Source organism: Mustelus asterias, chromosome 4 (assembly GCF_964213995.1).
Source record: "Mustelus asterias chromosome 4, sMusAst1.hap1.1, whole genome shotgun sequence".
In the NCBI taxonomy this organism is placed as follows: domain Eukaryota; kingdom Metazoa; phylum Chordata; class Chondrichthyes; order Carcharhiniformes; family Triakidae; genus Mustelus; species Mustelus asterias.
In genome coordinates, this window is record NC_135804.1 from 123,724,875 (window position 1) to 123,740,560 (window position 15,686).

The 15,686-nt window shown below is 41.0% G+C and overlaps 1 protein-coding gene across 1 annotated transcript in view; it reads left to right on the top strand.

The window, feature by feature from the left end:
* The window catches only part of tnmd (tenomodulin), a 154,929-nt gene that overhangs the window by 110,567 nt on the left and 28,676 nt on the right, over positions 1-15,686 (top strand). The window contains exons 5-6 of the mRNA XM_078210393.1: positions 8,771-8,924; positions 10,570-10,670. Of these exons, the coding sequence (XP_078066519.1) occupies positions 8,771-8,924; positions 10,570-10,670 (255 nt within the window). The remainder of the gene's footprint in view (positions 1-8,770; positions 8,925-10,569; positions 10,671-15,686) is intronic.

A 15,686-nucleotide genomic window follows, 5' to 3' on the forward strand; every position in this document is an offset into this window, starting at 1 on the left:
TTTAAAAATGCAAGTGCATAGAGAGCCCAAACTGAAACATTTGTATGAAAGGCCAAGCAGCAGATTTTACCAAGACAACAGGCTTTTGAATTTAGCCAATCAATTTGAATCAGGCACTTAGATACCAAAAACCTATTAAATTTAAATCTGATGGTTTTGACAAGTTAGGGCCAATCGTACTGTGGGAAATATTGATATGTCATCACGGGTATAAAAGAAGGGAGAAGTGGGACAAAAATGGAGAGCAACTGCCACCTGCCAGAGCTAATAGCTCTCAACTCTCAAGAAAGAGAGAATTGCTAGCTGTTATAGCTTAATCTAGGTCTTAGAGAAAGCATCATCTAGATAGCAAAGATACCAAAGAAGAAAGAAGTTCCAGACAGAAGAATCAACAGAGAAAACCCAGAATATTACGCAAGGCACAAAACCTGGTTGTAATTTAGAGAGTGATTAAATTCTGTTTTGTTAATGCATGGGAATCGTATTTATTTAAACAGCGCACCATTAGAATCTTGTTTTATTCAGGAACAGTTAATAGAAGCGATTTATTTGGTTTGTTAATATTTAGTTAATTTGCTCAAAGTTAGTTAGATAAATTTTTACGTGTTGATTTTAGAGTGTCAGGGATTTATTTTTACTTAACCATTAAAAGTTGCTGAAGAGCAGGCCGTACCACTTCACACAGACCTTTTTACAGATTATAGGGTGAGATACTCCTCTTTGGGTCTTTTAGTGTTAGTTCTCAGAGGGGGGATCAACCTCTGCTTTCTAACGGTATGGAATACTTAGGTTGAAGGATTACAAAGGGCAACAGATAGGTGCACCCAATGGTTTTTATCCCTGTGAATGGTTTCTGTCACTCAGCTTTCCTTCACTGAATTGTGAGTTGCATATGGGAACCACCCCATTCTGATACATGGGACATCCAGATGGATTGGAAGCTAAGAATTAGTCTGCTCTGTTCTGACTGATGCTAGATGGCCTGCCTTGCATCTCCTCCAGAGTTCATTGATAAAACCTCTTCTTAGAGTGACTTCGATTCATAGAAGTGATGACTTCGGATGGGGAAAATGCAATTTCTCTTTAGTTAAACTATCATTAGCATTCCAGAGAAAATGTTGCTGACCGTAAACTCAGGAATAAATATTACACCTCAGCTGCATGTGTATCACATGTTACCTGATTTATTCTAATCAGCGCTTGCTGCTGAATGAGGCTCCTAATGTCCTTTATTTTTCTAACAAGAAATATCTGTCTGTGGTAGCAGTAGATTTTGAGCGACCCTTTCACTCAAGTCTTTCTGCACAAAAAAATAAATCTTGTGACTGACAGCAAGGTTCCGAATGATGGATCAAAGCATTAAAGTTTGACTTTACATCACAAAGTCCCCTTCTGAACAGAATTGCTAAATTTTATCCAGGCAATTGTCAAAGTTTATAGACCTTTGAAAAACTATGGTTGGCTACCATTTAATTGTTGCCATTTTTAAAGAAAAGTTATACATGTGCAACCTTACTTTTGCTGCAGTCTTGCTTGCCCTTGATTTTAATTATAAATATCTCAAACAGGAGCTTTTCTGCTTTCACCTTGTCAAAGTCAGAGTGTTGGTGAGGAGAGTACCTTGTACCTTTCATCACAAGAAGGCTTCTAATGGGCAAATCCTATTGCATAATTCCTGACACATATAACTTAAGAGCAACATTTCAATCAATTTTAGATAAGCATTTGCTATTCAATAGCTATTGTATTTGAAAATATAATGACATTTATTGTGAACTGTGCCATAATTAACACTTCAAACTCAATTAGCATCTGCATCAGTATGCATTTCCATTCTGCAAAGGTCCTATATCAAACAATTAAAGACAGAATAATTCACGCCAGTTTTGCTTATAGAAATTAAGTTTTCGGACCTCAAAAGGGCAAGTCAGCTCAAATATTGCTGCACCTTAGCAGAAGGATATTATATTGCACATTGTGATATAATACTTCAATATTTATAATCCAGTTTATCATCCGAGTTATAATGTAGGTGTCCCACTAATTTATTCATTTATTTCCAGTCTATCATACTTTAAATATCGTACTTCCAAGTTCCAAAGCTATAGAAGGAAAGGCAGTAATTTCACACTGGGTTCTGAGGAGCAGCCTCTATCCATATGGAAATAGCCATCAGCAATTTACTTCCTTTCCACATCAGTTAAACTTAAGATTAAGGAAACAGATCTGGCCAGATGCAATGGAATAAGGACCCGATGAACTGCATGCTGGGGTTTTAATGGAAGTGGTTGCAGAGATACTGGATCCATTAGTTGAAATTTTTGGTAACGCGCTAAATTCCAGGACGGTACCAGAAGATTGGAAAACAGTCAATGTGACGATCTTGTTCAAAAAGGGAGAAAGGCAGAAGGCAAGGAAATACAGGCCTAACAGTTTTACCAAAGAGGAAATAGCTAATCATTTAGGAAAGCTAAATATAATCAAACCTAGTCAACATAGTTTTATGGAAGGTAAATCAGGTTTGCCAAATTTGCTTGAAACCCTTGAAGATGTAACAGGGAGATTAGATAGAGAGGAACCTGTAGGTATAGTGTATTTAGATGTCCAAAAGGAAGGTGGTGCATAAAATAAAAGCCCATGTGATAGTATGGATTGAAAACTGGCTGACACATAGAAACAGAGAGTTGGAATAAATGGGGGGGGAAGATGTAACTAGTAGAGTACCGCAATGATCAGTTCTTGGCCTGCAATTATTCACTATTTACAGTAATGACCTGGATGAAGGAACCGAATGTAAGGTTTCTAAATTTGCCGATGATACGAGACACATGGAAGGGCAGGTTGTGATAAGGATATTGTGATTCTGCAACGGGATATAGGTGATTTGGTGACTGGGTGAAAACCTGGCAAATGGATTTCAATGTGGCAAACATGAGGTGATGCACTTTGGTGGGAAGAATCAAAAGGCAGATTATTATCTAAATGGAGAGAGACTGCAGGTGAGTGAAGCCCGAAAAATCTAGGTGTTCTCGTGTGTGAATCACAAAAGCTAGCAGGCAGGTCCAACAAGTAGTTAAGAAGGCAAACTGCATTTTGGCCTTTATTGCAAAGGGGTTGGAGATTAAAAATAGGATCTGTTGAAATTGTACAGGGTGTTGGTGAAGCCTATAGTTTTGGTCCCTTTACATAAAAAAGAACATAGCAACATTGGAGGCAGTAACGGAGATTTACCAGGCTAATACGTGGGATGAGAGGGTTGTCCTATCAAGAGAGACTAAATAGCCTAAATCTGTATTCCTTGGAGTTTAGAAGAGTGAGGGGTGACCTTATTCAAAGACATACAATCCTGAGGGGTTTTGAAAGGGTAGACAGTGAGATGTTTTCACTACTCGGAGAGCCTTGAACGAGGGGACATACCCACAAGATAAAGGGCTGGTCATTTAAAACTAAGATGTGTAGAAATTTCTTCGCGCAGAGGGTGGTGAATCTGTGGAATCCTCTGGTCCAAAGGATGGTGGAGGCTGGATTATTTGAAGTGTTTAAAGTAATGGTGGATAAATATTTGATAGATCAAGGAATAGAGGGCTATGGGAATTGGCACAAAGGATTTGAGGCCGGCATCAATCAGCCATGATTGTATTGAATGGCAGGGCAGGCTTGAAGGGCTTGGTGGCCTACTCCTGCTTCAATTTCTTGTGTGTTCTTCTAATAGATTATGTATGGTATGGTATAACACCATTAACAAATGCACGATTTGATTTACTGTCAGCAAGGCAGGAAGAGTTCTGCTGGCTTTTGCATTAACTTAACATAAAAGTATACCCATAGGCTTTATAAAAATAGGATGTGTTTTTGAGTTATTAATGAGGACATAAAAAGATGTTTTTGTGCAATAAGGCAGTCAAAGGTGCTTGACAGAATATGCACCGCATTGGAAAATGGGCTTCAAGACAGGTAAATGCAATGCACTGTGTATTGGAAGCCAAAATTGGATACGCACATATAGGTACACAGATGTGTATGAAAAAACTAAAGATATTAATTGATATGTCAGACATCGGGGCGAATTTCCCCATTCTGCCCGCCACGGGAATCGTCCATTGACCTCGGGCGGGATTTTCCGGTTTCGGGACGAGCGCAGTCAGAAAATCCCACCCATCAAGTCCAAAAAGAGAGAAGCCACATAATCAGAATGCTGGACTGAGTATAAGTTCCGAATTCATACAAGAGCTACATGCACTTTGTTTAGACCATACATGTAATTGTACTCGATACAACAGAGGTATGTGACAAATTACAGGTCAGCACTTTTGGGCTTAGGGCTTTCCTGTAAATATGCCCAGTCAGAAATACACATCCACTGCCCAATACCCTGCCATGTGGTAGGCAGTGTGGTCCAAGAATGAACAATGAAATTCCTCCTTCTGCTGATATCTGAACATACATCTTTCCTGCCTTTGGGAAAGCAGACTGATGAACTGTAAGTCTACAAACTAGTTTATCTTATATATAACATATGAATAGACACAATACAGTTTACATGAATTTCAATTTATTTTTCACGATGTAGAAAACATCAAAACAATGTCCAACAGATAAACAAAACCTCTGAGCATCGTTGGCTCTAATCCTAAGGAGCAAATGCCAGTTTTCTGTGACTTCATTGCATTATGAGTTGCGACCAATTCAACTTTCCTGTCCCAGTTGGGCAGGAAGTCAAACATTTGAGGATCGATCTTACTGGCTCTTCATGCCACGCGGCTGCTGCAGCAAGGTTGGAGAATTTGGCGCCCAGCCAAATCTCTGTTCACTGCAGTGGAATGGGAAAATCCCACCAACATGAACAGTGGCAACATTCCAGCCTTGATCTTTGACCCTCAGTGGTGGGGATTGGCCAGTTGAACAACTGTTCATTCTTCTGTTACCCATGTAGCTTTGAGATGTTGAGATCCATATTGATTTCAATTGACTGAAACTTTCCAGCACATTGTATATCAATTTTAACCAGTTGGATCTCTGTTGTGCTCCAATCTCAGAAGATTATGGGTTCAATTCCTATTCTAGGACTTGAGCAGAAAAATCAAGGCTGACGCTACAGTGCAGTAGTGTAGGAGTACTGCACTGTTGGATATGCTGTCATTCAGCTGAGATGTTAAACCAGGTGTGGTGAACCATCGTTGGTTCCCACTGGATAGTACTGAGCCAGGGTCTGGCCAGTACGACAAGGATGTACATATGTTACTGTTGGGTTGTGCTACTTGTTGCTGTTGGGGTTAGGGTGGGGTTGTTACACCTTTGTACTGTAGTGTTGTGGTACATCCCAGTTGGGCTCCGCCTCCTGGGAGAGGTATAAAGGTCCCTGCTCTGGCTGGGACCCCTCAGTCTGGGATCGTGTATATAATTATTGGCTGCTTCATTACAGTAAATAAAAGCCTTTATTTCCCGAGCATCTAGCCTCGTGTTTGATAACGCGCATCACCTGGTGAATGGAAAAGATAACGGCTGGAACTCTCCGGTCTCACACACCCCGCTACCAGCGATAACAGTATTTGGTGCTCAGCGGGACTAGAGAATCCCAGCTGCAGACGAGGTCAGAGAATTCTGACCAACATGATTCCATTTTTGAAAAAGAGCAGATGAGTTAACCATGGTAACCTGGCCAATATTCAGCCACCAGTCAATATTATTTTACAAACTATAATCTGATTATTATCACAGCACTGCTGGTGGACTATGTGTGTGCAAGTTGGCTGCTGTGTTTCTTATGTTACAGCAGTCATTCAAGCTGATGTGGGAACAGTTTTATTCAGACATTTAATCTGAATCTAGTATGCATTCTCAGAACCTTGGCTTGTATAGTGGATTTAGTTTGTTGTGGGCAGAATTTAACACAATGGCCGGAATTTTATCGGCATGCCTGCCCTGATTCCAGGGGCGGGCGAGGCTCGGAGAACACCATTCTCCGTTGGCCTCGGGTGGGATCGTACGAAACTTGGGCAGACGTGCCGGTAAAATTCCTTCCTATATCTTCAAAGATATGAATCTCAGCTGAATAGACAAAATCCTTTGTGATTGGGGCCATCTAGGACTTAGACTTGGTGCTGAGCAAAGCAACAAACTGATCCTTATAATCTTACAGAAATGATTTATGAACAGTGATTACTTATTAGGGCTCATCAGCCTGAAAACCAAAGTACAAAGGGTATTAAACCGGGAAAAATACTTTCATATACATTAATGCAGAAGGACAAGAGGGCACAGGTTCAGAATTGTGAAGGGAATATTTGAAACAGATGCCAAGAAGTAATTCATTAGAGAATAATGAGTAACCTCAATGGGTTGCCAGGAGGAATTGTTGAAGCCAGAACACATGTAAGAACCAGCTAGATGCCGTAATGTCAGGATTGTGAGTTGATATTCAGAAAGATAAAATCAAGTGGGTGAAGGGGCATCATCAGTACCCCCTGCACATTCTCACCATTGTCTGTACTGTCTTAACAGAATTTTTCAGAATTCGCTGTGTCAGGGAAAGAAATGTGATTGCTGAAACGTGATTAGATACCTTTATCTTGAAAGAGGTTTACTCAAAGACAGTACTACCAGAAAATGTATTGCAAGATAAAGATAAAAATTGTTGGAAAGCCCAGCCCAGTGCCAAAACACTTCATTAATGCTCAGTCAGTCCATTGGCACCCTCAGTAATCTATAATGTAAAACACACATTTCCAATGTTTTCATAACTAAGAAAACATTCATCCTGCCACCCTTGGAATGTGGGCATCGCCAACATTTATTGTCCATCCTTAATTGAGAAGTTGGTGATGAGTCACCTTCCTGAAGTGTCCATGTGGTGTAGTTATATATATTTTGAATTGGATTTGATTTGATTGAATTGGAAAAGTACAAAAAAAAAGACTGACCAGAGAAGGAAGGAAGGAAGAAGCTGTCAACGAGACTCACCTTCGTGACGACAGACCAGAGGGACTCAGAGAATCGGGCCTGCAGTTTAACCAAGCCATCTTTACGGATATCCACTCCATCTGACGAAGGAGCTGTGCTCCGAAAGCTTATGGTATTTGCTACCAAATAAACCTGTTGGACTTTAACCTGGTGTTGTGAGACTTCTTACTGTGTAGTTATATCCACAGTAGACATCATGTGTTCAGAAGATGCTATTGGAGGAACTATTTTGAGTTACTGTGGTGCATCTTGTAAGTGATACACACTGTTGGCATGGTACAGCAGTGTGGAGGAAGTGAAATCTTAAAGTGGTGGGCAGGGTACCATTCAAATGGGCCACCTTGTTCTGGATGGTGTTGAGCATAGTGAATGTTGTTGAAGCTACACTTATCCAGGCAAGTGAAGAGTATCTCATCACATTCATGGCTTCTGCCTTGCAGATGGTGGAAATAATTGGGGGACCCAGGACATGAGATACACAGCACAGAATTCAAAACTTCTGATATGCTCCCACCACATTGGAGTTAAGTGGCTAGTTCAGTTATGTTTCTGGCCTATGGTGATCCTCAGAACATTGAGTGTGTGGAATTCTGTGATGTTAATGCCATTGAACATTATGGTGAGATGGTCAGATTCTCTCTTGTTGGACACGATCATTGCCTGGCATTTGTCTGGTGCAAATGTTACTTGCCACTTATCAGCCCAAACCTGAATATCATCCAGGTTTTACTGCATATGTGCATGGATCCTTCATTATCTGAGGAGTTGCGAACGGAACTGAATACTGTGCAATCATGAGCAAACTTCTCCATTTTTGATCTTATGATGGAAGGAAGGTCATCGATAAAGCAGCTGAAGATGGATCGCCCTGGGATTCTACCCTGAGGAACTCCTGCAGTGGTGTCCTGAGGTTGAGATGATTGGCCTCCAACATACACAACCATCCTCCTTCGTGCCAGGTCTGACTCCAACCAGCAGAGAGATCCCCCTTATTCCCAGTGACTTCAATTTTACTTCGGTGCCTTGAAGCCACAGTCAAATTCTGTCTTGATATCAAAGGCAGTCGACTTCCCTTCACCTCTAGAATTCAACGCTTTTGTCCACTTCTGAACCAAAGATGTAATGAGATCAGGAATCAGGTGCTACTGGAGGAACTCAGACTGAGCATCAATGAACAGATTATTTGTGAATGTGTGTTTAATAGTACTGTCAGCGATACTTTCCATCATTATGCTGATGTTTGAGAGTCGGCTGATGGAGTTGGACCTGCTGAATCAGATTCATCCTGTCTTTTTTGTGGACTGTCATACCACGGCGATTTTCTACATTGGCAGGTGGACAATATCAGCTCTTTGGCTCACCAGGGAGAAAGACTTTGCACAATCCAGGCTTATACAAAACTATTTTTTCAACATAGCCTGAAGTATAACTCAGGTCTACTCTCAGACTTGGTACCTGCACTGCAGCATCATCTAAAAGTCTTGTCTAATAAAAGTGCATCACTCTAGATATGGTATTTGAAGTTCTTTTTTGCATTGCCTAATGATGAAAAATAGGTTAGCACACAAAGTTTCCTAATGAAATTCTGCTAATCAGTACTTGTGGAAAAACCAATTATACCACACCATATGTTCAAACTGAAGTTGAATTTAATTAGTCTCATCATTTGCTCTTATTGTACTATTAATAAATTCATGGTTTTCTCCAATTCAACTTTAGATGAAACCGCCAAATTAAAAAAAAATAATGAATTCCTGCTTTTATTTGGCAGTTGACAAAAAATGTTAACATACGCCATTCATTTCAACAGCAAGATGAGATTATGCCAGTGAAGTTTGATGAGTCCCTTGTTTGGGTGGCAGCTGAACGACCAATTAAAGACCAACAGTTTCTACTGAATTCAAAAATCCTGGAAGTATGTGGAAATCTTCCTATTTATTGGCTCCGTCCATCCTATTTGCAAGGTAAACACAACAGAAGTGAAAGTATCAAAGATTTTGCATCTGATTTCATGTTTGCATCAATGAGACTATTTTGTTATTAATAAAGTGATATGTTCAAGTACCCTTGTTCGATCATACAATGCTTATAAGACAAAACTGCTGCTGCAGACTGATCACATCAATAATTAATTTTATATCATTACTTCAATATCTTGCACATTTTAAATTGAATGGCTGGTTCCTTCCCTAGTGAATTATGTAATCATGATAATGAGAAAGTAAAACTTATTGACAAAAATAACTTCAGAGCTAGATTTTAAACTTTCACTTAACCATCCAAAGTGATAATGTTGTATCTTATACAGAGAATCTAGGCTATCCATCAGTGAGTAACAAGATAATCGAGGCAGTCAAACAAATAATGCTTCTTAAAAGGGAAAGGTCAAAAAGTTTCTAATTATTAAATCCCAAAATTAGATTTTAGCTCGGAGCTCACTCATGACAATTTGTTCTTTTTTATGACAGGTAAACGTGGAGAATATAGTGGGTAATGTTGGTGTGTGAGCACGCAACATGTTCACATGGCAATCCTATGCCCAATATTTTTATTCTAGCGTTTTTCAAATGAGTAGCACTCTCAGTAAAGGAGTGAATCAAAGAAGGTTAAATGCTTGTCTATAAATGATCACCGACCATAATTCCTAGGCTAAAATGTTTAATTTGCCTGTAATGGGTTTAGTTGTATTTTAAGAGGTGTGTGCTGCCAATAACTATGTCCTGTTGAAGGTGGTGGGATAACATCCTAGTTTATTAATGGCTTAGAACATTGATGAAAGAGTAGTAATAAGTTATATTTTACTGTATTTAACAGATTTTAGCTCACGAAAGGTATACGATTAATTGATTATATTTATCTTTACAAATGTTCTTATCAAAGCACTGAATGAATATTGACCCAAGAACCACTAATGCTTGACACAAAGCATAAGATATAGAAAACCACTAATTATTTTCATAAACCTATAATGGATGTGCCAAAGGCAAGCTTTGAGGCTGTATTGATCACAAATTAATGGCCAGCTGCTTATAGATTGCTACTCGTCTAGACAAAAGTCATTTCTGGTTAGGTTTTTTCTGGAATAGAAAGAGACGTCATTTCAATCTTCTGTTCCCTTACTCCCCCATGCAGTTCAATTTCTACCACATGCACTAGATGAAATGACTGCCTTTGCTGACGGGAAATAGAATGTCAACAATTTCTGATAACAAAACCCATTTTTTTCCTGCAAGCCAGCAATGCAAAAAAAGTCAGAAACATCTTTTAAAAATGAAAGCGTGCTCGGTCTTCTTTTGAAGAGAATGGTAATCTTTTTGAGTACAACATGGATATTTGCAAACAAAGAGAAAGACACTGATTCTCGGTGAAGAATAAATCAATATTTTCCAATTCCAATATAAAATATACATATATATGGTGCTGGAGCACCAGGGGAGTAAACTACCATTCTCATACTTGTATTGTCTATATAATGTCTGGAGGACAATATTATATACAGTACATATTAGGAAATAGTTTTGGGGGACCATGTCAATATTGTGCATTGACGCTAATGAATACGTAGAGCCCACAGTGTTCTCATTCAGCATTGTAAATTTTTTGACCTAGGATTTTATGATGTTGGAGAACCCGAGCATACAAAAGTACGCACCGCTGAAGTGGAAACCAAAGCCAATGGAAAGCGTCCATCACGGTCCGTGGACCCCGATGTGAGTTCCTGCATCTACCTTAAAACAAAATGGTGCCCGTTTTCAAATATGCTGCTGCCCTGTGTAAAAATAGTTTTCTTCATGCTGTGGTTTAAACAGTGTGAGAATTTTAATAACATGGATGGCTCATCAGTAATGCAATTCCTTCAATTCCATCTGCACCAATAGAGGGATGCAAGTTTTTAAAATAATACATTTCCAGCCACATTGGTTGGAACGAGCTGCCCGGAACCAGGAAGGGCAAGAGTGATATTTCTAATTAAAGCTTGGGGGTCAGAACATTGTGTAGGCAGATTGAAGGTAATTGCAATCTTGTATCCCCTTGTGAGACTCAAATGGTCATGCCTCTACTTTGCACAAACTCACAGCACCTGTGGCTTCACCTGGCAGTGCTTACGGTCAATCTACTCAGGATTACAAATCTAGCGAACTTGGATCAGAGGAATTTGTGCCACGTTAGCAACTAGATTCAGGGGTTTCGGATATCGTGATGTTGAATGTGTCAGCTGTGCTCTCGTAATACAAAAGCTTACACGTTTCCATATCTGTTTCACTCTTGGCAAGTGGGGCGGCACGGTGGCACCAAGTTATATGCAACGAAGTTACTGTGAAAAGCTGTGAAGTTATGGTTAGCTGTGAAGTTATGGTTAACAGTGAAGTTATGGTTAGTTCTGCTGCCTCACAGCGCCAGGGACCCAGGTTCGATTCCTGGCTTAGGTTACCGTCTGTGTGGAGTTCGCACGTTCTCCCTGTGTCTGCATGGGTTACCTCCGGGTGCTCTGGTTCCTTCCCACAGTTCAAAGACGTGCTGGTTAGGTGCATTGGCCATGCTAAATTCTCCCTCAGTGTACCCGAACAGGCGCCGGAGTGTGGCGACTTGGGGATTTTCACAGTAACTTCATTGCTGTGTTACTGTAAGCCTACTTGTGACTAATAAATAAATAAATACTGGTACGTAGGTAGTTAATTGATCACTTACTGTCACTACATCTGCAGCAGAATTAGTTGCTAAACATGAAGTAATAATGATGAATTACGTCTTGAGACAGATTTTGTTGGAAATCACTCTGCATTTATTATGTTATTGGGTTGTGGTTGCAGGAGCAACCACAACCCAACTTAGACAACAAAATTGAAAACATTCTAAATGAGCTATCCATTATGTGTGCTCAAGTTACATAATGGCCAACCTAGAATGATTGAATGTACAGTGCAGAAGAAGGCCATTCGAGTCTGCATCGACTCTCTGAAAGAGTGTCTTACCCAGGCCCACCCCTGCGCTCCATCCCCATGTATTTCCCAGGGCTAATCCATCAAACCTACACATCTTGGGACACTAAAGGGCAATTTATCACGGACAATCTACCTAACGTGTGCATCTTGGGACTGTGAGAGGACACTAGAGGACTCAGAGGAAACCCATGCAGACACAGGAAGAATGTGCAAACTCCACATAGACAGTCACCCAAGGCTGTAATTGAACCCGGGTTCCTGGCGCTATGAGGCAGCAGTGCTAACCACTGTGCCAGCATGCCAGCTGGTAAGTTACTACTGAATCTGTTCCTTACACCCTTTCAAGTGGTTCATTCCAGATCATAACATCTTCCGTATCTTCCAAAGTGACAAAGCCTGAACTGAGCCAGTTGAAAACATCGGCACATACCTTTCATAGATGGACTTTTTTATCTCGTTCTGAATTCAAAAATAATTACACGTAATCAGCCCAAGGGCCGAGGCCTCAAGCACTCACTTTCTGAGAGAGAGGCAGAGGTGTACAGGAATGTGCAGGAAACAGGGACATCACAGAAAATGGCCGGTGTGTATTGCAGCCAACGACTCAATGTAAATGTAAACAACTAGGAGTTTTTTAAACTGAATATTAAGCATTTAATAACAAGTGAATTTTATCTTCTAATTTTAAGTAAGATTTATTATCACTTGTAAGGTGGAGTATTAGTAGGGTTTATCAGTATTAGTAAGGTTTATTAATTGGAGTAATGTTTACTAGTATTGGTAAAGATTTATATATGGTAAGGTTCATTTCCAGTAGTGAGGTTTACTATCAGTGACAAGGTTATTAATCAATAAATAGAGGAATGGCAAGGCTGCTCCAACCTCTAGGAGTGCATACCCTGTGTTATGTGGGAACTCGAGGGCAATTATTGTGTCCAGGACAATCATTTGTGCAGGAAGTGTCGTAAATTGCAGCAGCTAAACCTCTGGGTTTCTGAAGTTGAGCAACAGATGGCTTCACTGTGTGCATCCAGGAGATTGGGAGCTTTGTGGATAACTCATTTATAGATGTGATTGGCCCACTGGTTAGGAGTTTGTAGGGAAAGAGGGAATGGCTGACCACCAGAGAATCAAAAAGGAACAGGCAGGTCCCATGGAAGCTGCTTGAGTGCATCCCACTCTCCAACCAGCATTCAGTTCCAAATACTGATGAGAATGATGGTCCATCTGGGGAGTGCAGCCAGGAGCCGAATCCATGGCACCGTGGATGGCTCAGCTGTACAGGGGAATACAAGGAAGGTGAGATGATAGTGATAATAATAGGTGATGTGATCATTAAGGGAATAGATCTGGGCAGCATGGTGGCAGAGTCGTTAGAACTGCTGTCTCACAGCGCCAGGGACCCGGGTTCGATTCCCGGCTTGGTTCACTGTCTATGCGGAGTTTGCATGTTCTCCCCGTGTCTGCGTGGGTTTCCTCCAGGTGCTCCAGTTTCCTCCCACAGTCCGAAAGACGTGCAGGTTAGATGCATTGGCCATGCTAAATTCGATCTCAGTGTACCCGAACAGGTGCCAGAATGTGGCGACTCAGGGATTTTCACAGTAACTTCATTACAGTGTTAATATAAACGTACATGTGACTAGTAAATAAATAAACTTTAGATGTTTCTGAAGCTACAGGTGTGAATCCGGGATGGTGTGTGTCCTCCCTGGTGCCAGGATCAAGGATGTAACTGAACAGTTGCAGATCAGCCAGAGGAGGGAGGGTGAACATCCAGTAGTTGTGGTTCGCATTCGTACATGGGCAGAAAAAGGGACGCCGTTAAAATTTAGGGAGCTAGGTAGGAAATTAGCAAGGAGGAACTCAAAACTATTAACCTCCAGATTACTCCCAGTACCATGCACAAGTGATAAAACACATGAATGCATGACTGGAATGATAGTGCAGGAGAGAGGGCTTCAGATTCTTGGAACATTGGAACTGTTTCTGAGGGAATTGTGACAGGTACAGGCTGGACAGGTTGCACCTAAATAGAATCGGGGCTGAGTTCTTTGTGGGGCAGTTTGCTAATGCTATTGAGCAGGGATGCGGGAACCAAAAAACAATATCAAAGAGGAATACCAAGGTGCACAGTACAATGGGACAGAGAAAATGCACCAGAATAGGGAATAGCAAGTTAATAGGTGAGCTCAGAGTAAGGAAGAAAGTAATAAAGCCTAAAGCAGGGTTACTGTGCAAGTATGTGAATGCATGGACTGTGGCAAATAAGTTAGAGTGACACACTGTCATGTGGAAATATGATATAATGACGATGAGAGATCTGGGGCAAAGAAGGGTAGGACTGGGTGCTAAAATATTCCTGGCTACAATGTTTTCAGGAAAGATAGGAAAGGAAGAAATGAGAGGAGGGTGCGTGGCATTGATTAAGGAGAGCATTGTTGTGCTCGAGAGAGAGAATATCACAGAGAAGTCAAGGACAGAATTTATTTGGCTAGAGCGAAGGAACAAGAAAGGTACAATTATATTGCTCAGTGTAGTCCATAGACCACCAACTAGGGACAAATAATGTAGAGGAACAAATTTGCAAGGAAGTGCAAAAATTGCAGATCAGTTATAATGGGGACCTTTAACAACATAAATATAGACTGCAATAGTAGTAGTATAAAGGGCAAAAAACGGAGAAAATTACAGCACAGGAACAGGCCCTTCGGCCCTCCAAGCCTGCACTGACCATGCTGCCCCACTTAACTAAAACCCCCTACCCTTCCGTCAACCATATCCCTCTAATCCCATCTTATTCATGTACTTGTCAAGACGCCTCTTAAAAGTCACTACCGTATCCGCTCCTACTACCTCCCCCAGCAACGAGTTCCAGGCACCCACTACTCTCTGTGTAAAACATCTGCCTCGTACATCTCCTTTAAACCTTGCCCCTCGCACCTTAAACCTATGCCCCTTAGTAATTGACTCTTCCACCCTGGGAAAAAGCTTCTGACAATCCACTCTATCCATGCCTCTTATAATCTTGTAGACTTCTATCAGGTCTCCCCTCAACCTCCGTCGTTCCAGTGAGAACAAACCAAGTTTCTCCAACCTCTCCTCATAGCTAATGCCTTCCATACGAGGCAACATCCTGGTAAATCTTTTCTGTACCCTCTCCAAAGCTTCCACATCCTTCTGGTAGTGTGGCGACCAGAATTGAACACTATATTCCAAGTGCGGCCCAACTAAGGTTCTATAAAGCTGCAACATGACTTGCCAATTTTTAAACTCAATACCCCGGCCAATGAAGGCAAGCATGCCGTATGCTTTCTTGACTACCTTCTCCACCTGCATTGCCACTTTCAGTGACCTGTGTACCTGTACACCCAGATCCCTTTGCCTATCAATACTCTTAAGGGTTCTGCCATTTACTGTATATTTCTTATCTGTATTAGACCTTCCAAAATGCATTACCTCACATTTATCTGGATTAAACTCCATCTGCCATCTCTCCGCCCAAGTCTCCAACTGATCTATATCCTGCTGTATCCTCTGATGGTCCTCATCGCTATCTGCAAATCCACCAACCTTTGTGTCGTCCACAAACTTACTAATCAATCCAGTTACATTTTCCTCCAAATCAATTATACATATTACAAACAGCAAAGGTCCCAGCACTGATCCCTGAGGAACACCACTTGTCACAGTCCTCCATTCAGAAACGCACCCTTCCACTGCTACCCTCTGTCTCCTTTGACCAAGCCAGTTTTGTATTCACCTTGCCAGCTCACCTTTGATCCC